Here is a 22411-nt window from a genome sequence, read left to right as displayed (position 1 = left end):
TGGAGCCATCAGCAAACAGTGGTAATTTACTTTACAGCTGTTTAGATTTGTTTCTCTACATTTTTTTTTTTTTACACCCAGTGGAATTGCAAATGAAACGTGTATTTGCTCTTCAAATGGTGTCAGTCCTACCTGTGCTCTGGCACTGCACGCAACACCCTGGCAGCCCCAGCACTGCTGTGGGATGGGTCCCCATCCGAGGAGGGCTCTGGGGCAGCCCCTGGGGGTCCAAGCAAGGAAAATGGGGGGGGTGGCAGTAGGGACCATGTGGTGGAACAGCAGCACCCACTGCTCCGAGGCACTCCAATGTCCCCAGGGCAGCCAGGCACCCCGAGCACGTCCCTACAGTGGTACAGCCCTTCCTGCAGTGCAGGCAGAGCGTGACCCAACGCAGCATGCATGGATCTGCCTCGAAGCCAGCCCCTGCCCCCGGGAATCTCCTCCTCGCTCCCAGGAGCCCCGTGATGACTCACGCCCCACGCACCGAGCGATGCGCTCCTGCCCGGCGAGCAGCGACCCGGCCTCTGCCGGACGTCCCCAGGTAAGGGGCAGCCCCGGGTGCTGGGGGCTCTGGTGGTGTGGGATGGGAAATTCTCCCACTGTGGGTGCATGCAGCCGAGCCCCACACTGCAGCATGACCACGCACCCTGTGCTGCTGCTGTCAGCTTGCACGGGAAAGGCAAAAACCAGGTGTTGTTGTGTGTCCCCAGTCCTGTGTCCATGCCTTCAGCTGACCCCATGGGTGGAAGCAGGGAGCTCTGGCTCCCATGGGAGGTACGGGCACAGGGAACTCTTGTAGGGCAGCGCAGACTGCACGGAGCAGAGGAGTCTGTGTTGCTTTGCCAGCAAAGAGGAATGTTGTTATTCTGTTGATAAATGAAGTGTTTAAGGAGAGTCGGTCCCAAAAACAGCACTGGGAATCGTGCCCTTCCATGTGGGACGTGTTTATCGGGCCTGATGCAAGCTGGGGTCAAACAGAACTACTCTGAGTCCTGGGGCTGGAATGGGCTGAGCTGATGCCAAGTGGTGATGGTGGGCACCCAGCCCTAGAGCAGCACCTCTGCATTGCCTGGGGCTGAGCAGCCCCTCCGAGCCCGCTGCATGGTGTCCACTCGCCATGGCAGAATGTGCCATACCATGCCGTGCCATGCCGTGCTGTCCCAGCGCCATGCTGTGCCATGCTGTGCCATGCCATGCCATGCCATGCCATGCTATACCGTGACAAGCCAGCTCGCAGGAGCTGCCTGCCCTGGTGTGTGGGCAGCACTGCTGGGTCGGTGTCAGGCTCCTCCTGTGCTTTGGGGTGGGGGAAGCGGAGGAGATGTTGGATTCCAGCGATGGGAGAGGACGTGGCGGCAGAGCCACGGAGCTGCCGGATGAGTCACGCCCCGGCCTGCTCCTATTTGCTGTGCTAAGCCTGGTAGCGTAAGAAAAAAATAATAACAAATACCTGGGTGACGAGGCGAGAAATGGGGAGGGCGGTGTGGGATGGGGACAGGGTGAGCCAGGCACAGATTGCTATGAGTGGTGGCTGGAGGATGCTGCTCCTGAGGCTTTGCTGGATCCCCAGACCCCACAGGTGGGGACGGCGTTTGGCAGAGGACACTTCAGTGCGAGTGAAGGGTGGTGGCTGTCCCTGAGGGCACCCAGGTGGGAGCACGGCTCAGCGCCATGGGGCACATAGGTGGGGACCTCCCAGTGCTGCCAGGGACGGTCCCACCACTGTGTCTCCTCTCTTTTCCCAGAGCAGCTAACGGGACCGGCAGACCATGAACTGGTCGGTGTTCGAGGGGCTGCTCAGTGGGGTCAACAAATACTCCACAGCCTTCGGCCGCATCTGGCTCTCCCTCGTCTTCATCTTCCGCCTCCTGGTCTACGTGGTGGCGGCCGAGCGCGTCTGGAGCGATGACCACAAAGACTTTGACTGCAACACGCGCCAGCCGGGCTGCACCAACGTCTGCTACGACCACTTCTTCCCCGTCTCCCACATCCGCCTGTGGGCCCTGCAGCTCATCCTGGTGACCTGTCCCTCGCTGCTGGTCATCATGCACGTGGCTTACCGCGAGGCCAAGGCACAGCAGCACCGCGCCGCGCGGGGGGACAGCTACCGCTCCCGCTTCCCCAACCCCGGCAAGAAGCGAGGCGGGCTGTGGTGGACCTACCTGTTCAGCCTCATCGTCAAGGCTGGCGTGGATATAGTTTTCCTCTACATCTTCTACCGCTTCTACAGGAACTACACCCTGCCCCGCTTGGTGAAGTGCCAGCTGCCCCCCTGCCCCAACATTGTGGACTGCTTCATCTCCCGGCCCACCGAGAAGACTATTTTCACCCTCTTCATGGTGGTCACCACCTGCATCTGCATCGTGCTCAGCGTGGTGGAGGCCGCCTACCTGATCGGCAAGCGGTGCCGGGAGCGCCTGCAGGCCGGCACTGGGGAGAGCCACCAGCACAGCCATGACTGTGCCGAGTCTGCAAGCACGGGGGGACAGGTGTTCCATGGGGTGGGATACAAAGCCCCCACAGCCTCCGTCCCCAGTGCCTCCATCCCTGCAGCCTCCATCCCCACCACCTCCATCCCCACCACCTCCATCCCCACCACCTCCATCCCCACCACGCTGCCCGAGCAGGAGAAGACTCCTTCCTAGGGCTGCCGGAGCGCTGTGCCTGCCCAAGATCCTGCTCCAGATGGGACTGTCCCAAGTCCCCATCGTGGGAGCACTGGGGTGGCTCAACCATGGAGACAGAGCTTGGCCTCTCCCCTCCTCAGGGCCAGGTGGTTCGCATCGTTCTGGTGGATGTAGGGTAAGAGCAGGTGCTGCAGGACGAGCCAGCGGGTACCACAAGGTGAGGGGCAAGCAGCTCTGTGCCATGCACTGAGCCTGTCACTCCTCAGTGCCTCAATGGGTCCTGAGTGTATCTTTGCAGTGAATAAATATTTCTGTCTCTAAGTGATGGCCCAATTGATTGTTCTCTTGCTCTTTGGGCACAAAACTGCATGGGAGATCTCACGCCAAGAGGAGCACGAGGGCTGTGCTGCCCCTGGAGAGGCACCGAGCAGCCCTGGAGCCACTTGTGAGCGATGCTGCTCTTGGTACAGCAGCCTCAGCCATGAAGTGCAAGGGCGAGGAGCCCGCTGTGGGCTGGAGAAAAACACCCGAGCAAAGCAGCCAAATAAAGGAGAGGAAAAACACCCCAGCCATTGATTAAACAATAACATTAAATGGCAGAGTATGATCTCGTTTATTGCTGTAATATGTCGCGTTCTGCCGTGACTCAGGCTGCTCTGCAATTTCTAAGGCCATCAACAGTAACTGAACATTAGCTGGAATGAATAATTAACAATAATTTCATGGCGAATGCACTCATAAGTAACATTAACATTGAACAAGCGGCTCGATCTGTTACTGGTTTCGCTGTATTTAGAGGGTGCAATTATTATTTTTTCCATGTGCAGAGAAAGCCCCAGCGCTGGCTGTGTTTGCTGCAGAGAAAAGGCACACGGGGGCCCTGCTGCCCAGCCCTGCAGCACAGGGCTCTGCTCGGCCACCTCCCTGTGCAGCTGCTTCCACTTTGCAGCAGGTCTGAGCTCATTAACCCTGAGCCCATTAACCTGAGCACACTGCTCTGTAGAGCTGAGTCCTGATGTGCTGGGGGCAGGAGATGCTGGGTTCCCTCGTGGAGGTGATGTGTGGGGCTACCCCATGAGGATGGTGGAGGAGCACAGAGGGGTATCTGCCACCTGGGACCATGTGGGCACGTGGCACAAACAGCGGTGAGTTTGGACACCCTTGGGGTGATGGTGGCAGATGGTGCATACATGTGGATTCCTTCCATCTCTTTTAAGTGAAGCTGGTTTGATCTCTGTCCTCTCTTTGCTGGATAATGTTCCTTGCTGAGATCTTCAGCATCAGAGGATTCAAGCTGCTCCTTGTGCTAAGTGCTCACCTCTCCTTTGGAGCACAGGGCTGGGCTGTTTGTTTTGCAGCACAGCTGGCTGCTGCCAATCAAGGCTGTCCTCTAATAGCAAAAGCCAGAGGTGTTCCCCAGCTGAAAGCCATAATCTCTGCAGGGATGGGACGCATCCAGCTCAGCCCAGATCCAAACATCCCTGCCCTGCTTCCACGCATCAAAGCAGCAGTCACCCAGTGCAGGACCTGACTGTCTGGGTGCTGCTGTTGTTGTGCTGCGTTATCTCGCCTGGAGCAAGCATTGCAGCAGTTCTGCAAAACCTTGCACCATCCAGGCTGGGTCTCAGCGGTGGCTGGCAGGACATCAGTGCGGTTATCTCGTTCCTTCAGGTGTGTGTCCGTGCTCAGCACCACAGGGAGCTGAGATTGCCCCCACTGGTGCTGCAGAAATTGGGAATGGGAGACAGTGGTAAATCCGTGGGGCACAGAGCAGTTGGTGTCAGGGGATGTTACGATAAAGGCTGAGTATTTTCTAGACTTTGCATCATCATCCAGGGGACTGATCTACTGCAAGGGATGCCCAGGAGCCCCCTGAATTTTTGGAAGGCAGCATTTAAAACTAAAGCATTGCCAATGCCAGCCCTGCTGGGGATGCAGTGGGGCTCGGGGTAGCCCATCCTTCCCAGCAGGGTCACTGTCAGAAACCCGCCTGGTTGCTGGGAATCGAGGAGAAAACCTCTGATTTACGGCCAGTTCCCCGCTCCCACGCTCCCGGTGACTCCCGCGCCCCAGTGCTGCAGCGAGGTCAGGGCAGGGGATGGATCAAAGGCATCTCCAGGACCTGGCCCCACTGCGTGACCCAGCGCCTCTGCCTTGCAAATCCCATTTAAGACCCTTTTAAGGAGGCTTTGAGGTTTGTTTTTTTCCGGTGGTGCTTGGAGGCTGCGTGCTCCGCAGCTCGATTACTTCCTTATGGAGGCCCCGGGGTCAGCGTGCTGGAAGTCACTGGGTGCTTTTTATGTTCACATCGTGCTGATCACAGGATAGGGCATTCCCAGGGATGCCAATGGGTTTGGGGGGACTCCAAGCGTCCCACTGCAACCTGGGCATGAATTCACAGGTTGGGGCTGCTTCCTGCCAAGGAGTAAGAGCAATCTGAAGGCCAAGCACAGCCGCAGATGGGAGGTATGCTCTTGGCGTGGCTGCCCAAATACCCAACGGAGCGCAGCGCAACACGGGGCTGAGCTCCTTCCCCACCCAACTGCCGTGGGCAAGAACTTCTGCCCATGTCAAAAGGCACTGAACTTTCTCCCCATGATAGCATCAGAGCCGCAGGGCACGTGGCCCCCGCTGCAATGCCCCAGTTGTAGTGGGGGGGGCTGCCAGGACCACGGGTTTTGCTGCTGGCTGGGGAGGGAGCCAGACCTGCTGGGCGGCTTTTGGTGTCTCCTCCCTTTGCTTTTTCCATCTCTTAGGCCACAGCCCCCAGATTCCTGCACCAGCTCGTGGCTTGCTACAAAATAGCTCAAATTCCTGATCCTGCTGATAGGTGCCCAGGGCCGGGGGAGGGCTCCTGGGGCCCTGGCTTTGCTCACTGAGGGGAGGTGGGTACCTGGCATAGCATCACCCCAGGTCCCGCTTTCCCCTCTCCCGTTTGGGAGAAGAGGGGGGGGAAAAGAAAAAGGAAGGGCCTGGATTTGGCACCGGGAGCTGCTGTGTTTGCTCTGAGCAGAATGGGAGAGATGCGTGGGAACCATGCAAGGTTTTGCTTGGGTTCTCCTGCTCCCGGCTGTGCCCCCAGCATGGCACAGCACCAACTCTTCTTGACCTGGACTGAAAAAATGCAGCAAAGCTCCATCACCTCGGGGAGTGGCTCCTTGTGTGCCACGAGTGCCCTGAGCAGGGCATGGTGAGCACCTGCCATGCCCTGCACTGGGAGGGGTCCCAGCACCGTGCCCTGGGGGCCCCAAAGCTGCATTGTGCCGGAGCGGTGCCAGCAGGTGCCACGGGGCCGGTAAACCACGGGCAAGAGGAAATGCATTCCTACCCCGGCCACGTCGGCAGAGGCATGAAATGGGGCTGAGGCGGAGCAGGGACACTGGGTGACACTTGGCTGCCCACACAGGGAGGGTCTGACCCAGCATCCCATGGGACTGGGGTGTTCCCCGCTTAGGGACGCGGTCTGGGTCCCATGAGGATGGGGCAGGACGCGGTCAGCAGGGCACGGTCATGCTGCCGGGTTGGTGCTGTGCATTGGGAAAGGTGTCACCCGGTGCAGGGCGGTGGCTGTAGGGTGCTATAGGTTGGAGGTGCTTCCAATCTGTTGCCAAAGTATTAGTAAGGCAAATTGCATTAAAAACGGGTCATAATTGTATAACTTGTGATTCTTAACAACCGTTGCTGTTGTCCAGCTCACGCTGGGTGTGGATGGGGTTGATGGTGAGAGCCCCATCAGCTCCGGGCAGGGTTTGGTGCTGGGTTTGGTGCTCAGAGCCCCCAGGGCACAGAGCGTCACCCGGAGGAGCCGCCGTGGTCGCTGGTGGAGGAATCTGGCTCCGTTGCTCCTGCTGCAGGATTTGACCTGCCTTTGTTGTTCAACCCAAGCATGTATGTGCATGTGCACAGACAATAACCACACGGAGCTGTTTGCCAGACTCACCCAGTTACTCGGAACAGAACAAACCTTCCCTTCATGACACACTGCAACCGGGACCCGAGCACACAGGAAGACTGCAGGACACGCAGCCAGGAACGGGATTCCCTGCTCCCAGAGCTGCCCAGACCCACCCTGCTCCCCCCACTGCAGGGCAGGAATCTCTGCTGGGACCGGGGTGGGAGTTTGCAGGGCTGCGAGGTGGGATGGATCCTGCAGAGCTAAGGGGGTGCAGGTGTCACAGCTCTGGCTGCGGTGCTATGCTGCAGTGGCTGAAGTTGGGAACCCTGATGCCACGTCAGGACCCTATGGACCTGATCCACAGGGCTGTGCATGGCACATGCACCCACAGCACGGGGCAACGCAGGGGGCACAGCCACCCTATGCCTGCTCCTAGCTGTGTTATGTTTGCACCCCAGGCGGGAGCCAGGCGCTTTCGGTCCCACCGCCCTGCACCCACGCGGGGCAGGACCTGGGGCTGACGCAGCAGGCTGGCACGCAGCGGCGCCGGGTGCTTTGCAGGAGGCAGAGCCCAGCACACCTGGAGCTGCCCCTGGCCGCCAGCCAGCAGCACCAGGCCGCGGGGCTTGCACAACGTGGGGCGTGGTGCTCGGCTCCCAGCTCAGCTCCCTTCCTGCCCCACTGCAGACACATGGACAGGAGCGGCACCGGGCTGAGGTGAGCGCTGGGTGCATGGGGGCTGCGCTGCATTGCCCATGGAGCCCCAGGGATGGGGACACGGGGGATTTGCAGGTGGCTGTCAGGGGGGGCTGGTGAAAGGGCAGTGGTCCTCATAGGGTATGCAGCAGTTACGGGCTCCAGGCTTCGCTCACTGGCTTTTGGGTGAGGAGGGGCACATGGCAGCTCCCTGCTCTTGATCTCACAGCAGATGTGTAGGGCTGGGAGGAAGCACTGGGCTCTCCAGCAGCTCCATGGGCTCCGGGCAGCACTCGAGGATCTGTTCCTTCCGCACAGCCCCAGGACGCAGTGCCACGCTGCATAGAACCAAGCAGTGAGGGGATCTCGAGCACTCCGCTGTGATCGTGCTGCCAGCCATGCCCCAAACTGGGATCTTCCCACCCCGCAGCCCCTGGTGAGCAAGGACAGAACCGGAGTCGCTTGCAGGTATGCCTCGGAGGTGCTGGGTCGGTACAGGCAGAGCTTGTTCAGCGTGGGAATGTGGGGTGTGGGAATGCTGGGGATGGTGATACCAGGAAGCGTCTGCACTGGAACCTGGGAGAGGAGTGACAGCCAAGGGGACATGCATGGGCTCTCACTTTCAGTGGTTCTGCCCCCAACCGGGCCCAGGCTCCCTTGTGTCACCTACAAGAGAGAAATCTTGTTTCCTGCAAACGCCTTCGGGCTCTCAGTGAGATGCAGCAGCCATTCAGCCCAATTGACCCATGTGGAAACTGAGTCCCGAGTGGGGCTGGGATGGGCAGAGTCAGAGCCTGACAGCCCCTGATGATAAAGGTCCCATCAGTCGCCAAAGCATGGATGTGCACAGGGGCTGCCCAGCAATCCCACAGCCCCAGGGTTGTGAATTCCCAGAGAGGGAACGAGGCTGGGGCCAGGAGGAGCAGGGACCACGCACACCTGGTGCTGTGCCCCATGGGGAGCCCTGCCAGCCTGGTCCTGCTGGGGAGCTTCACCCGCTAAGTGATTAACGGCAGCCACAGGATCCCCAAATCCTCCATCCGTCATACCACAGCTCTGATGTGTCTCAGCACACGAAGTGACGTGCCCTGAGTAGTCACCCAAGTGAGTCGATGTGTGTGCACCCAGCAGCCCAAACAGGGCCTGGCAATGCACTGCAGGGTCGGTGCTGGTGGCCAGCAGCACGTGTCCCTTTGGGCAGTGAAGGAGGGATGGAAATGTGCAGCAGGGTCCCCTCTTGCCTCCATCCCATGGGTGCTGCCAGTTCATGGGGCTGCTTTTCACAGAAGGGTTTGCTTTGCTGCAATACCCAGCACCCCATGCAGCCCCATTGTGCTCCCAGGGCACAGCCTCTGTGTTTATCCTGGTTTGTTCCAGGGGATTTTGTTGCCACTTCATACCGACGTGCACAGTTGGAGACTGTGGTTGGCAGGGAGTTCTCTGGGCAGCTCTTCTCTTACAGCAAAGCCTCTAACAGGGGGAAGCCCAGAGGGGCTGAATCACCTCTGAACGTCACAGGGTTGGCCGTGTCTCCGTCAGTCCAGGCTCTGCCGTATGTGGTCATGCCCTGTACCCAGCTGAATGTGACGGATGGGGGGAATTTGGGAGGTCAGTGGAGTTAGGAGGGTCCAGACCCTGCTGCAGTGCTGCAGGAGATGAGCTGCCCCGCTGCTGTGTCCTGTTGAATCTTCCCCACCCACCGTTGTTTCTCCAGGTGTCTGATTCTGGTTGCAGCCATCACCACTCACCATGGATTGGAAAACACTGCAGGGGCTGCTCAGTGGGGTCAACAAATACTCCACAGCCTTCGGTCGCATCTGGCTCTCCGTGGTCTTCGTCTTCCGTGTCCTGGTCTACGTGGTGGCAGCCGAGCGCGTCTGGGGGGACGAGCAGAAGGACTTTGACTGCAACACGCGCCAGCCGGGCTGCACCAACGTCTGCTACGACCACTTCTTCCCCATCTCCCACATCCGCCTGTGGGCCCTGCAGCTCATCTTTGTCACTTGTCCCTCGCTGCTGGTCATCATGCACGTGGCTTACCGGGAGGACCGCGAGAAAAAGAACCGGGAGAAGAACGGGGAGAATTGCCCCAAGCTGTACAGCAACACGGGCAAGAAGCACGGTGGGCTGTGGTGGACCTACCTGCTCAGCCTCTTCTTCAAGCTCATCATAGAGATCCTGTTCCTCTACCTCCTCCACAAGATGTGGGACAGCTTCGACTTGCCACGACTGGTCAAGTGCGCCAACGTGGATCCCTGTCCCAACACTGTAGACTGCTACATCGCTCGGCCAACCGAGAAGAGAGTGTTCACCTATTTCATGGTCGGGGCCTCCTCCATCTGCATCGTCCTCACCGTCTGTGAGATCTTCTACCTCATCTTCAAGCGGATTGTCCGGAGCACGCGCAAGTGGAAGAAGTCCATCAAGCGCTCTGTTAGCTACAGCAAAGCCTCCACGTGCCAGTGCCACCTCAAGGCGGAGGAGAAGGAGAACAAGGCCCTGAATAGGTGTGTGGCAGCCTAGCAGGCCTCGGCCCCCAGCCTGACCTCCATCTGATGGGGTCATGGAAGGGGAAGAGGGAGGGACATAGGTCCTGGGACGTGCCGGGGTTGGCAGCTACCACCAGAGCCTTCTGCTGGGACTTGGCTGCCTCTGTAGGGAAGGGAAAAACACCCATGGGAACTCTCCTCCTTGGTGCTCCCAATGGCAGTTGTATGTCATGGGAACATGAGTGACATGATGTTGACAGGGGCTGGGGTGGTTGTAACCTCTGCAGCTTGTGATGGGCAGCACAGGGCAGGTACAGGGTGGGACCCCATCCCATCATCGGACAAGACCTTCTTAGGGACCCACAACATGAGGTGTGGGGATTCTATGGACTAACACTGCCAGGACTGATGAGCACAGGCACATCCCCAGGGCGTCCCAGCAGCGAGGGCACGCTTGGCAGTGGCCCGGTGCCAGCTGCCTGCAGGCATGCTGTGCCTAAGAGTGTCTGTTCTTTCCACAGAGGAGAGGAGCTGTGACCTCCCCTGTCCCAGCCAGCTTGCCTTCCCCTCGGACCATGAGCTTTTCAAGCCTACAAAGTTTCCAAACTCTGGAGATTTGACCCCTATGAAAAATGACTAAACCCAACAGAGTGCCCCCAGAGGGCACCGTGGGGTGCCTGAGAAGACGCAGGTAAGGGAAGGGCAGCCCTTGAGCTCTGCTGGCTGCACCCAGCGGTGCTTGGACATCGTGCTGACACATGGACACCGGTCACAAGCTCTGCTAAGCAGCCACCAAGCTGTCCCCAGTGGGGACAGAGCCATTGTGCTGGAAGGGCGCGTGGGACTGGGGCCAGCAGGAGGGAGCAGACAGAGGCTCCAACAGCTTCTCTTGGGTTTCCTGTGCTGCTGCTCCTGTGCTGGGTACAAAGGCATTGAGCAGTGCCCAGCCTGGGCTGCTGGCACCCATCATACGGTGCTGCTGCGTTGGCCCAGAATGGGGGAGGAGCAGATTCCCTCTCTCTGCTCATGCAAGCACCTCGCTGATGTCCTGCCCAAGTGGCTTTTCTGGCTCTGCTGCTTCCCTCTGCACCCACCCCTTGCCTCAGACGGATGTGTCATTCACCACACTGAATCCAAGGGGTCAATAAACGTTACGTTGTTTGTAGACGTTGGGATCTGCTGTGCTTGCTGGAAATTGCAGGGGGGAGGTGAGGGCTGAGGAAATGGATTTGTGTTGGTTCCCCACGTGCCCCCGGTGGGTCGAGCCCCCTGGCCGTGTGCCAGTGGCCGCCTGCCCCCTCCCCTCCCACTTGTCACACATCATTAAACTTTAATTCACCAGAACTGCACGCTGGCCCCCAAGGAAATCAAGGCGAGATCAGCATCAATCACTTACTAAACCTTGATAAATATTACAATAAATAGAAATGATTTCCACTTAATCTCTCCCTAAGCAGCTCCATGCAGAGGGTCTGCTCAACCCGTGCTCTTCCAAATCCACACACATAGTGCAGCATGTGCTGCTGTGGCTTGTGCTGCACTGAAAGGTGGTGACAGTGACACCCATGTGGCACGGCGACACATCTCTGCTGCTCAGCGCCTTGTCCCTTGTGTCATCTGTGGTGCCAGCCTTGGGCACCCTGCACCAGAGGACAGATATCACAGGTATCTGATCAGCATGTGCCTCTGGAACCAGCGTGGGGTCTGCGTTGACGTGGCCTCATGGCTCACTGGAGACCTGTGGCTGGTGTGGGTGAAGGATGTGCTGGGTGAAGCAACGTGGGAGCTGGTGCATCCACAAGCAGGGACAGCTCCATTTCCTTTGTGGCTTTGGAGCTGCTCCCCAGAGGTGACCATTTCCGCCCATCAGGGACTGGCAGGATGCAGAGCATCACTGGGGACAGGTGCCAAGAGGGGACATGTCACAACAGCAGCCACAACTTCGGGCTGGTGGGGAGGGGGAAGTGGTGACCCTGGTGAGCTGGCTGGGAGACGGGTGCCGGACACCTGGTGCCACAGCACGTGGGTGTTACCCAACGCACCGCAATTAATTTATATTAAATGTAACAAGGCTGTTCTGGCTCCACTTCTGCTCAGACCTGTCTGCGAGGAGGAAATGCCACGTCTTAGTGGGGAGAGGCTGCAGCTCCCTGGCCCAGTTTCTGCTCGGGTTGCCCAAGCCCTGCCGCTCCCACGCAGCCTGTGCTGTGTGCCATCCCACTGCAGCTGCTGCTGGGGAGGACACAAACAGAGGTTTTGCCCCCCAGAGCAGCAGGACTTAACCCTGCACATAAAATACCAGCCTCCATTTACTCTGTTTTCCTGTATCAGCCCCAGCTCAGGTCCCCTCGCTCAGAGCAAAGCTATTCAGCGCATCAGCACCGCGGGCTCCCAGTGTCACCCCACAGCCTCCCGCGGTCCCCAAACCCTCCCTATCTCAGCCGGGCTGTGTTCAAACCCGACGGCGGCCCGCAGTCCCGTGCCTTTGCCCGAGCTCAGCCCGCGGTGTGGCTCCAGCACCACCCAGCGCCCACGCCGCGCACGGCCCCGCTCTACGCGCGCCTGGAGGGGCGAAATGTCCCAAATCCCGCAGGAACGGGCGCGCCCCGAGGGCAGCATCCCCCGCGCAGGGCCGCACGGGGCCGGAGCATCTCCCGTCGGGTGTCCCCGCGGCCGTCCCCGCCGCCTCGCGATGCTCGCGGTGCCCCCGGTTGCCGAGGGGCTTTGGCCGGGTGCGGGGCGCTCAACCCCGCCGGGCACTCCCCGCAGGACTGCGGGGAACAACGGGGCACGGCCATTCCCACCGCCCTCTGTCCCCGTCTCCCCCCTGGAGCTGCGGGACCCCCCCGGCTCTTCTCCCCCCGCCCGTCCCGCACTGCTTCGGCTCCGACGGACGGCCCCGGCGCAACGATTCGCGTTTGGGTCGCGCTCAGTTTCCCTCTCCCCGCCTCCCCCCGTCACCGGGAGCCCTCCCGGGCGGTGCTGGCGGTCCCACCGCCCCCGTCCCGCCCCGACGGGGTGGGAGCGGGCGGCCTCGGCCCGGCTCCCCGCACCTGCGGCGTTTCGCTAAGCCCCGACCCCGGCTTCCTGTCCGCGCTCCTCCTCCGGCTCCCCCGGGCCCCGCACGGCCCCCGCCGCCCGGCTCGGCCCGGCCGCTCACACCACGCGCGGCCCGAGGTGGAAGGGACGCGCCCGGCGCTGCCAGGCGGGTGGTGAGTGAGGCCCCCCCGGGACCCTCGGCACCGCATCACTCTCAGCTTCGCGATGGGATCACTGCTTTCTGCATGCGCCCGCTTTTCCTCTTCGGGGCACTTCCTCGTCCCACCGGGCAACATGTCCCTTTAACGGTCCAGCTGTGCTTAATTGGCAGAGGTTAATTAGGAGTCAGGGCTGTGGCTGTTTCCTCTTTCCCAGCTGGGCTGCAGGGCTGTGCTATGAGGGGGGATGCGGGGCAGGCTGGCCGGCCAGCAGGGGTGACAGGGACAACTGGGGTCCCCAAAGCAGTGCCGGGTCTGTGTGCGGTGAGTGGCTTTGTGATCCCTGGGCTGGGGGCTACACAGGCACGGGGGAATAATTTGGGGCTGGGGTGGTATTGTCCCACAGCAGAGGGGCTGGCTGCAGGTTGCTGGTTGGACTAGCTGAGCTTAGTGGTCTTTTCCAACTGTAATGATTCTGATTGTGTGCTCGGTTTGGGGGCAGCCCTGTCTGGGTGTCGGGGTGGCTGCTGTGCTCAGGGCTTTGTGCCACTGTCACTGCAGTCATGCTGCTCGCTGCCCTTTGGTGGGGCTGGGCTGTAGGAGGGGTGGGTTTAAGCTGCCCCTGCGAGCTGCCGGCCGTGCGCACAGGGTGGGTTTGCTGGGACCTTCTGCAGAGTGGTTATGCCCTGTGAAAGCTTGGGGACACGGTGTGGAAATAGGGGATTAACTCGATCCCCTTTTCCTCCCTCTGCTGCCAGAGGCACGAGGCTCCTAGAAGATGGGCGACTGGGGATTCCTGGAAAAACTGCTGGACCAAGTCCAGGAGCACTCGACCGTGATCGGGAAGATCTGGCTCACTGTGCTTTTCATCTTCCGCATCCTCATCCTGGGCTTGGCTGGTGAGTCCGTGTGGGGGGACGAGCAGTCGGACTTCGTGTGCAACACCAAGCAGCCGGGCTGCACCAATGTCTGCTACGACAAAGCCTTCCCCATCTCCCACATCCGCTACTGGGTGCTCCAGTTCCTCTTTGTCAGCACCCCGACCCTCATTTACCTGGGCCACGTTGTCTATCTCTCACGGAAGGAGGAGAAGCTGAAGCAGCAGGAGAATGAGCTCCGGGCTATCCACAGCAAGGACCCAAAGATTGAGCAAGCGTTGGCAGCTGTAGAGAAGAAGATGTCCAAGATCTACATGACAGAGGACGGGCGGCTCAAGATCCGAGGGGCGCTGATGTGGACGTACATCATCAGTGTGGTCTGCAAGAGCATCTTTGAGGCAGGCTTCCTCGTTGGCCAGTGGTACCTGTACGGCTTCTCCATGGTGCCCCGCTACGTGTGCAAGAGGGACCCCTGCCCGCACCAGGTGGACTGCTTCATCTCCCGCCCCACCGAGAAGACCATCTTCATCATCTTCATGCTGGTGATGGGCCTCATCTCCTTAATCCTCAACTTGCTGGAGCTCTTCCACCTCTGCTGCAAGAGCCTGCTCAGCAACATCAAGAAGGTGCCGGTGCCAGTCGGCCCGAGCCAGGACGCCTTCGCTGGTGACATGGGCTCGGGTTCCTACCCAGCCAAGCACTACCCCTTCCTGCCCATGGCCGAGAGCCACACGCCGCCCTACCAGGCCTACAACAAGCTCTCCAGCGAGCAGAACTGGGCCAACTTCCGCAATGAGGAGAACCTGGCGTTGGGCAGCGGCACCAGGCCCCTCTCGGACCCTTATGCCCCCAGGGCTCCAGATGCCCCAGTCCCTGAGGAGAAGCTGTGCAGCCGGCCCAGCAGCTCAGCATCCAAAAAGCAGTATGTCTAGGGCCAGGCTGGGAGCATCCCTGGTCCCTTTGTGCCTGGGCTGGGGACTGTCCCTTGTGCCCGCTCCGAGGATGTGGTGCCTGCCGTTGGGACCTGATGCTCACAAACTCACTGGCCCCTGAGCACAGCCTCTGCTCTCTGCTGTTTTCCCCATGGGCACTGCCAGGAAGGAAACCACTTGGAAAGTTCCCCAGGCTGTGCTGGGATGGCATGTGCAGGGCAGAGGGGCTCGGCATCACTGTGGGAAAGGGAGCAAATCCATGGGATTGGGAATGGGCTGTCCCGGGGCTGTGATAAGGGATCCTGTCCATGCAGCTGGTCCCTGGGACGTGATGAAGTCCCACTGCCAGTGTGGGAGCATTGTGGAGCCATGGGAAGCTGCTTGTCCTGGCCGTGGGCTGTGTCCCCTTCCTGTGACCCAGCAGACAGCTGGCACTGCTCCGTGCGGGGGCTTTGCTATGAGAGCTGCCCCTGTCCCTGTGGACCACAGTGGGGTTAACCCTGCACTGGGACATCTGTCACACCGCACGTCCCCATCGCCCTGAGTGCCCCAGGACCCCCCCGTGTCCTGTCCCTGGACCCTTTCCCATGTGATGTCTCTAAGTTATTTTTAACGTGCCGACCCAAGCACGGAGCTTTCTGCCTTAAAGGTGCCGTTGTGCAGGGGACCAGGGAACTGTGTCCATCCCAGGCCACCAGCCCTTGAGCCCAGTGGTTTAGGGGAGGAATTAGCCTAGCAGTAACCAGTTTGAGGGGTCGTTGTTTTTAATACTTTGCACTAGTCATCTCCTGCTGTGGGCTGCAGTGCTGGTGATGGGGCAGAGGAATGGACCACTGCCCACCGGAGCTGTGAGATGGAGGGGGGCTGCGGGAACCTGCTCCATCTGCTGCTCATGGACCACGTGCAGGCACAGAGCATGAGCGCAGGGTGTGGGCTTTGCTCCTCTGTTCTCTTTCCTTTTCCTCCCTGCCAGACTGAGCGCTGTATTGCATTGAATAAAGTTGGATGAATTAAAGGTGCAGTGTGGTGAGACCATGTTTGTGCCACCGGCTGCCAGAGAAGCACTGGGGGGGGGGGTTGGGTTGGAGCATTTGCTGCTGTCCTATGGGTGATGGGGCTGGGATGTGCATGGGCACAGTGTGAGCTCTGGTGATGCTGCAAGGGCTGCTCATCACTACAAGCACAAACCCACCTGCTGCCTCTGCAGGGTCCATTATGGGGCCACTGCAGTGCAAAGTAGAGAATTTTGGGTGCCCCTTTCACCAGGGCCTCTCATCTGCCTGCCCCAGCTCTGCTGTAGATAAACTTGGTGGAAGCCACAGAGCTGCTGCATAATAGGTGGAAGTGAGCCGCAGATAAAGGCGCACAATGCTCCTCGGGGCCCTATTTGGTTTCCCTGGCGGCGTGAGCCCAGGCCAGAGCATGCTGCTCTTTGCTGAGGGCCTCTTCAGTGAGGGTGGGACAGGCTAAAAATACCCCGGAGGCAATGAAATATGGGTGATACGGGGCTGTATCACTGCCAGAGGAAGCAGGGAGGGAGGCACCGCACAGAGCCACAGCTGTGCCCAGGCCCCTCCCTGGCTTCCCTCCTTCCATGGGGATGGGAGCACATCCCTGGAGCATCCCCAAACCCCCATGCTGGGGTGCGTGCTGTGCCTCGTGGGGCACCAGGACAGCCCCTCTGCAGGGACCTTCCTGGGGGTGCCCCTTGGCTGGCTCCCACCAGGCACCAGCAGAGCCCAGCGGCCCCATGCTCTGCGGGGAGGAAATGCCAGTGGGAAGGGGAATGGTGCAGCCCCACAGTGTTTACCACCGGGCAGCCGCTGTTTGCTCTCCTCGCTGTCCCAGGCTGATATTTTTGTTGGCGCCGGGAGAGCATCACGCTTTTCCCTGCAAGGTGGAAAACAAGACGGCTGCAAGCCCCCTTGATGGACTCAGCAGCCAGCGGGGCCACGCGTGCCCGGCCCCACGTGCTGCAACAACACGGCCCCGCGCACCGCTATTGTTCCCGTGTTGTGACAATGGTGGCCGGCGTGACCTCGCGTCGCCGGGACCTGACATCGGCACGCGCCAACAACAACAGCCAGAGCTCACCTGCACCATGACAGCGGGGACGGGGGAGGCGTGGGACCCCCTGAAGGCGGGCGGGCAGCCCTAAGGCAAATAAAAGTTTGCAGCTGATAAGCGTGCTGGCTGGCCCGGAGGAGCCCTTTTGCACAGCTCGGGGACAGATAGCGGCGGGACAGACGTGCACGGCCTTTCTCACACCTCCGTGTTGCCTCCTGAATAAACAGCCCCCTCCGGTCCCCTTCTGGGAACAGCACTCGCTGTCTCAAAGCCCGGCCCTGTGCCATGGTGCTGAGCCCTGCAGCTCCCTGTGGGCACCCCCAGGACGGGCACTTTTCTGGGGTGCAGCCCCTCCCTGCCTCCCCTCAGATGGGGGAGCCCCACCTCAGAGGTTGCTGGAGGTTTTTCCAAGGGCGCAGCCCCTGAAACCATCTCACTGTGAGCCTGCCTATGCCGTGCCCGATGTGCACGCTTCCTTTAATGGGGTGCAAGCAGCAACTTCCTGCTATTCCTACACCCATCACCCCTGGAAGAAAGCGAGTGCCAAGAGAGCAATGTGATGTCTTCAAGGTGTAAAAGGAATGGGGAGGGAGGAGAACTGGCAAAGGGGCATGCACGTCAACAATGTGGAGCTCACGGATCCCCAGGCAGGGGCATCCCTTGGGCACAGTTTTTGGGTGTCCACTCTGAGTACCCCCTGATCCAGGAAGGGTTTGGGGGTTCTCAGCTAGTCCTACAGGAGCTACACGTTGCCCAGGACCCCAGTTCCTGCTGGGGCCATAGCTCAAACACCAACCTCTGTCCCAGGGCCACCAGTTAGCACCAGCATGCACTGGGTTCCTCTGCACAGCGCAGCCCGGGCTGGGAAGGGGAGCAGCACACGGACTGCTGCAGCTCATCCCACTGCAAGGCTCTGCCCAAGGAGCTGGCCGAGCACCAAGGAGTTTATTTTTAAGCTTTCCCAGCGCAGAGAAAAGAGCAAGCTGCTAAATCCGACTTGCTCGCAGGAAGAGCGGCGGCGGCGGCGGGAGCAAAACTGCAGCCGAGAAGGGAGGGAGGGCAGAGGCTGGGCAGGGTGATGCCAGCTGGGACCACAGCAGTGATGCACCCCCGAGCCCCAGCGCTACCACGGTGCCAACACCAAACCACGGCACAACCCTGCCCCTATCAGCCCTGCTGCCAGCAGTGCCTAACGAGGAAAAACCAACCCCACGCAGCTCCCCGCAGGGTTATATTTAGGCCTCCACGCGCGGGCACGGCAGACAATGCGGCCCCCGAGCCCCGCGTGAGAACCACGGGCGGGAGGAAACGCGCTCAATAGCCCCGACGACTTCCCGCATCCTGACATTGTCGCTCCCCTCCGGCCGCTTCCTCGCGCTCAGGCAGTGGGGCTGCAGCAGCACCCGCACCCCGTGCCCACCCCAGGATGGGGTCTGGGAGCTGTGGCCGCATGAAGAGGTGACACCGAGTGGGACATGTCCCCTGTTGCTATCCCACGCCTTGGCTCTGGTTTAAAGTGGAGCTGCTCCTCTCTAAAGGCACCGCGGGGCTTTTGCTGGAGCCGGCAGCAGCAGTGTGGCTATGCTGTGGGACTGTGGGTCCTGCAGAGGGACTGAGACACTGGGAAAGGACAAGATGGGAGCCTGGGAAAACAGCCTGGGTTCACCAGGGCAGGGAGCAGCGGTCCCCAAGGAATGCGGGGACACGCTGGGGGACACAAACTATTCGCTAGCGAGTGCCTCTGGGGCGAGCACACCTCTGCATCTCAGGGCTGCCGGCACGTCTTAGGTGCCCTGGGGTGACAGTGCTGCCCCAGGACAGGAAACGGGAGTGAGAGTCCCCGTGGGTCCCCGCACTGCTCCGCAGAGCCACGTCACTCACTCACAGCCCTGCTGCTCCAAGCAGCCCCGTGCCACCACATGGTCACAGCATCCCAGACCCACAGCTGGCGTGTCCCTGCGCTGAGCTCACCGGATGTCCGCTGCAGCTGCCCAGGTGTGCTGAGCTGTGCTGAGCAGCTGGGGTGGCTCTGGGGTCTCCATTCCTCACCAGCAGTGTGAGCTGGGAAGCAGCGTGAGGAGAGCAGCAGAGCAGCCTGGCTCCATCTCTGCATCCTGTGTCCGGAAAACAAAATCTGTTCCTCGCACGCTGCTGGTGAGGGACCCCCAGGAGCACACACAGTCACAGCCAGGGCACAGCTCTGCATGGAGCGCAGCTGCCCCTGGAGCTGGTGGGGACGAAACCGTGGGCCAGGCAGGGACAGAGCCCCAGCATAGCCAGCACAGCCCCGATACCATCCTGCCCCATGAGCTGGGCACCAGCCCCTGGATGGGGGCTGCTGCAGACCCTGAGCGCTCAGTCTGGGGGACCTTTGCTCTGGAAGAAGGGATGAGATGCCTGTGGGCCACCAGCAGACACAGATGTCATGCAGCCCTGTCTCAGGAGTTGAGCCGTGGCTGCGTAGCTTTGTGCACAGTGCACACCCCAAGAACGCTGGCATTTTGGCAGTGCTGGATTTAATCCCTGCTGGGAGCACGGCCCATTGCCACACGGGCTTCCTCAAAGCTAGATGGGTCCTGTGCTGATGAAGGAGAGCATCACCCCCCGAAGCAGCAGCCCCTGTGCTGGACCACAGCAATGCCTTGCCCATGAGGGGTGGTGCACAAGAGCTGGAAGCCAACTTTTACCATAATGGTGCATTCAGCAATGCTTCCTCTCGCTCCTATGAGACACCATGGCTATTTGCCCCGGCCCTGAGTGCTCGCCGGCTCCTATTCTTGTCCAGAGAGTGCTTCCCAGGCAGCACATTGTTGGGATTCAATGGGAGGAAGGGTGGGTTTGCAGCACCAAGAGTTTAGGAGAACTGTGGCACTTTCCCCCTTTTGTGGCCGGTCTCTGGAAAGCCCCAGTGCCTTAGGGAGCCCATAGCTCACCCCCAGTGCTCTGCTGGTACAAAAACCAGTGGGAAACGTGGAAGCACTGGCTAGGTAGCAGGCAGAGATGGATGCAAAGGTTGGGGATGCATCGTGGGGCTTGTGGTGCCCACACAGATGCTGCCGGGGGCCCGTCCTTCCCCACGCATTGTTTCAGCAAGCAGAGAGGCTGTGTGGGCCTGGGGGCAGGAAATGGGCCAGCGAGGCCCCGACAAAGCGCGATTGTGCCCCGCCGGGCCTGAGAACAGGCAGATCAATGGGCTATAAACAGCCACGGGAGACACTCCGTCGCGGGGTGAACAAAGGAATTTCAGAAGAGGTTTCCGAGCTGGGTCCAGCTGGTCCCAGGTGGGGGAAGTGAAGGGATCGTTCCCACCTCAGAGCACAACAGTGAGCCCAGCATCACTCCCAGCTGGACTGGGAAAGGCAGAGGCCGAGCACACAGGCCTCTGGGCAATGGGACAGAGAGGCAATTGAACTCCAGAACATGGGGTGACAGCAGGACTGGGCTTGGGGCATTGGCCCAAGAGTCCTCCTGCACCTTCTGATCCAGGCAGTGCTGAGCACAGCCACCACACAGCACGCACAGCTCCTCCTGGCCCTGCCTGCCTCAGTTCCCTCACAAACAGCCCCAGCCGGCAAGTTCCTGGCGGAGAGCTCAGCCAGCGGGCAGCAAGCCAGCCCCGAGGAGAGCAGGTCGGGAGGTAAACATGGCTGGGCAGTAAAGCTGTCAGCGGGGCAGGAGGAAGCAGGACAGAGCAATGCAAAACGCTGAACTGGCTGCTGACATCAGGGCTTTGCATGAGACACAACAGATTTATCGGCCCCGGGAGGGGAAGGCCAGGCTGGGGCAGGGTGCGAAGGCTCGTTGCGTGACCAGGGAAAAACAAACCGGGAGAGAGCGATAACCCCATGCTGCAGGCAGAGCACAACAGCACAGAGTGACCCTGCTCAGAATCTCATCCCACTGTGCTGCTAACACTCCTGCAGCTCGAGGGGACACCAGTGGCCCTGGCCCGGTTTCAGGTCCCCCCCCGCATTCCCCCCCTGGCACAGAACATTCCTGCCCCTGTCCCTCGGGCCCCCACCCAGCACTGTCACCACACTTCTGGTTTAGATAAGGACGTTGAGGGGAAGCGGTGACGTGGCGTGGGGGGGCTGGGAGGGAGGCACAGCAGCAACACAGGCTGGCATTTCAGTGCCTCCTCCACCCTCCTGCCCATCACCCCTCCCCAGCCATGCCAAGCACGGACCAGCCAGCCCAGGGGCAACTTGGACACTTCTGCTCTCTAAGTGGGGTTTCTTGAAAACACCAGGAGCAGAAACATGCTCTGAGTCAGGGTTTTGGACAGGTGACAGTGCAGAAGAAGACACTGAGGCCCAGGACTCACAGAAGTTTAATCTGGCTGTGCCTGTACAAAGCAAGAGTTCTCATTCTCTACCCCTCTGAGCTCCACAATGGATGCAGGGCCAGGATGTCTGCCTCCCCTGCTCCACTTCCCTGCTGCAGAGCCCCAGGATGGTGCAGAGGAGAGCTTCCAGATCTCCACTGCACTCAGGTTCTTGTGGTGATAACATGTAGGCGAGGTGCTGAGGTCTCTAGCAAACCAGTCTGGGTTCACAAAGTGCAAGAAGAGATGGAAGAAGGACGGCAGGTCCTCCTCGCCCTGCAGTCAGCCCACCCATCCCCACATCACTCAGGTCCAAGTGTACAGCAGAGAGCAAATCTCTTCTGTTTCCATGCCCACAAAGAAACCAAACCTAAAGCGACATGTGTGGTGGATAAAGCCATGAAGATTTTGTGCTGCCGGGGCCGGGTTGGATTGAGAGCTGGTGAGTTTCACACATTTCATCTCCAAACCATCACCCCATCAGCTGCGGAGGAGAGGGTCTGGCTCTGCAGAGCCCACGGACGGTGGTGTGCAGCAGCGGAGGCAGCGAACAGCCCGAGCACAGCCAGGTGCAGGACGGGGTCTGGGCGGAGGCGTGCAGGTGACAGAGGAGCCCCCAGAGCCGCGCTGCAGTGCATGGCTCCGGGCCAACTGGGGGTCCTCAGCTTCAGCCGCGCCACGCTGGCAGGACCAACAGCTCCATTAACTCTTCTCGGGCCGGTTCCTGTTCAGCACCGCCCGAGGGGCAAACTCCAACTTCTCCTTGAGGCTCACCACCTTGGTCAGGTCTTTGCCTGCAATCTCCTGCAGCTTTCGGTCCTCCCTCCGCTCCGAGATGCTCTTCTCCTCCTCCTCGGCCGGCGGCGGGCTGGGGCCTCGGAGGAACCACTCCAGGTGGTAGCCCACGGCGCCCACCACGAAGGCCACCGGGAAGGTGACGTAGGGCGCATGGGTGCGCACGGCAGTCCATAGCACGGACCACATGGCGGCAAGGGGCGGCGGCACGGCGGTCACCGACAAGACACAGCCCCGCCACGGCGGCCGAGCCCCACGGGCCCCCGCTTGGGCCTACACCGCGGTGCCCGGAGCACGGGGGCCTCCCGCACCCCGCGGGCCGCACCACGGCCTACACTGCGGCCTACAGGGAACCGGGGGCCGCGGGGAGCGCTCACCGGTGCCCCGGAGCGTTGGGCAGCCGGTAGCGGGCCCCGGATCTCCGCGCGGCCCTCGCTCACCTCGGCCCGGCCGCCGCCGCAGCCACCGCCGCCCCTTCCGGTGCCGGGGCCGGAGCGCAGCGAGGCGGCGT

The 22411-nt window shown here is 60.7% G+C and overlaps 4 protein-coding genes across 6 annotated transcripts; 3 read left to right on the top strand and 1 right to left on the bottom strand.

Moving 5' to 3' along the window:
* GJB5 (gap junction protein beta 5) lies at positions 336–2941 on the top strand. The gene is made up of 2 exons (XM_021375557.1): positions 336–541; positions 1746–2941. The coding sequence occupies exon 2, from the start codon at positions 1770–1772 to the stop codon at positions 2643–2645; it is 876 nt and encodes a 291-aa protein (XP_021231232.1). The 5' UTR covers positions 336–541; positions 1746–1769; the 3' UTR covers positions 2646–2941.
* Positions 3644–10875, top strand: GJB3 (gap junction protein beta 3). 3 transcript variants are annotated; one of them, XM_021375589.1, is made up of 4 exons: positions 3644–3772; positions 7537–7686; positions 8933–9725; positions 10229–10875. In XM_021375589.1, the coding sequence occupies exons 3-4, from the start codon at positions 8968–8970 to the stop codon at positions 10242–10244; spliced, it is 774 nt and encodes a 257-aa protein (XP_021231264.1). In that variant the 5' UTR covers positions 3644–3772; positions 7537–7686; positions 8933–8967; the 3' UTR covers positions 10245–10875. The 3 variants fall into 3 exon arrangements, with proteins under 3 accessions (XP_021231264.1, XP_021231263.1, XP_021231262.1); XM_021375588.1 differs by lacking the exon at positions 3644–3772 and adding an exon at positions 4898–5093; XM_021375587.1 differs by lacking the exon at positions 3644–3772 and adding an exon at positions 6731–7239.
* GJA4 (gap junction protein alpha 4) lies at positions 12783–15729 on the top strand. Its single transcript, XM_021375586.1, has 2 exons — positions 12783–12919; positions 13663–15729. Exon 2 carries the CDS (start codon positions 13683–13685, stop codon positions 14712–14714), a length of 1032 nt encoding a protein of 343 aa, XP_021231261.1. The 5' UTR covers positions 12783–12919; positions 13663–13682; the 3' UTR covers positions 14715–15729.
* On the bottom strand, positions 21094–22398 carry SMIM12 (small integral membrane protein 12). The gene has a single exon (XM_021375675.1). It carries the CDS (start codon positions 22087–22089, stop codon positions 21808–21810), a length of 282 nt encoding a protein of 93 aa, XP_021231350.1. The 5' UTR covers positions 22090–22398; the 3' UTR covers positions 21094–21807.

Source organism: Numida meleagris, chromosome 22 (genome assembly GCF_002078875.1).
Source record: "Numida meleagris isolate 19003 breed g44 Domestic line chromosome 22, NumMel1.0, whole genome shotgun sequence".
Lineage (NCBI taxonomy): Eukaryota > Metazoa > Chordata > Aves > Galliformes > Numididae > Numida > Numida meleagris.
Note: the sequence above shows the minus strand (reverse complement) of the source record. Positions and strands in the feature narration are given on the sequence as shown.

Bases quoted from the DNA above. Each gene is read 5' to 3' on its own strand.
- GJB5 (XM_021375557.1), top strand. From the start codon at position 1,770: ATGAACTGGTCGGTGTTCGAGGGGCTGCTCAGTGGGGTCAACAAATAC.
- GJB3 (XM_021375589.1), top strand. From the start codon at position 8,968: ATGGATTGGAAAACACTGCAGGGGCTGCTCAGTGGGGTCAACAAATAC.
- GJA4 (XM_021375586.1), top strand. From the start codon at position 13,683: ATGGGCGACTGGGGATTCCTGGAAAAACTGCTGGACCAAGTCCAGGAG.
- SMIM12 (XM_021375675.1), bottom strand. From the start codon at position 22,089: ATGTGGTCCGTGCTATGGACTGCCGTGCGCACCCATGCGCCCTACGTC.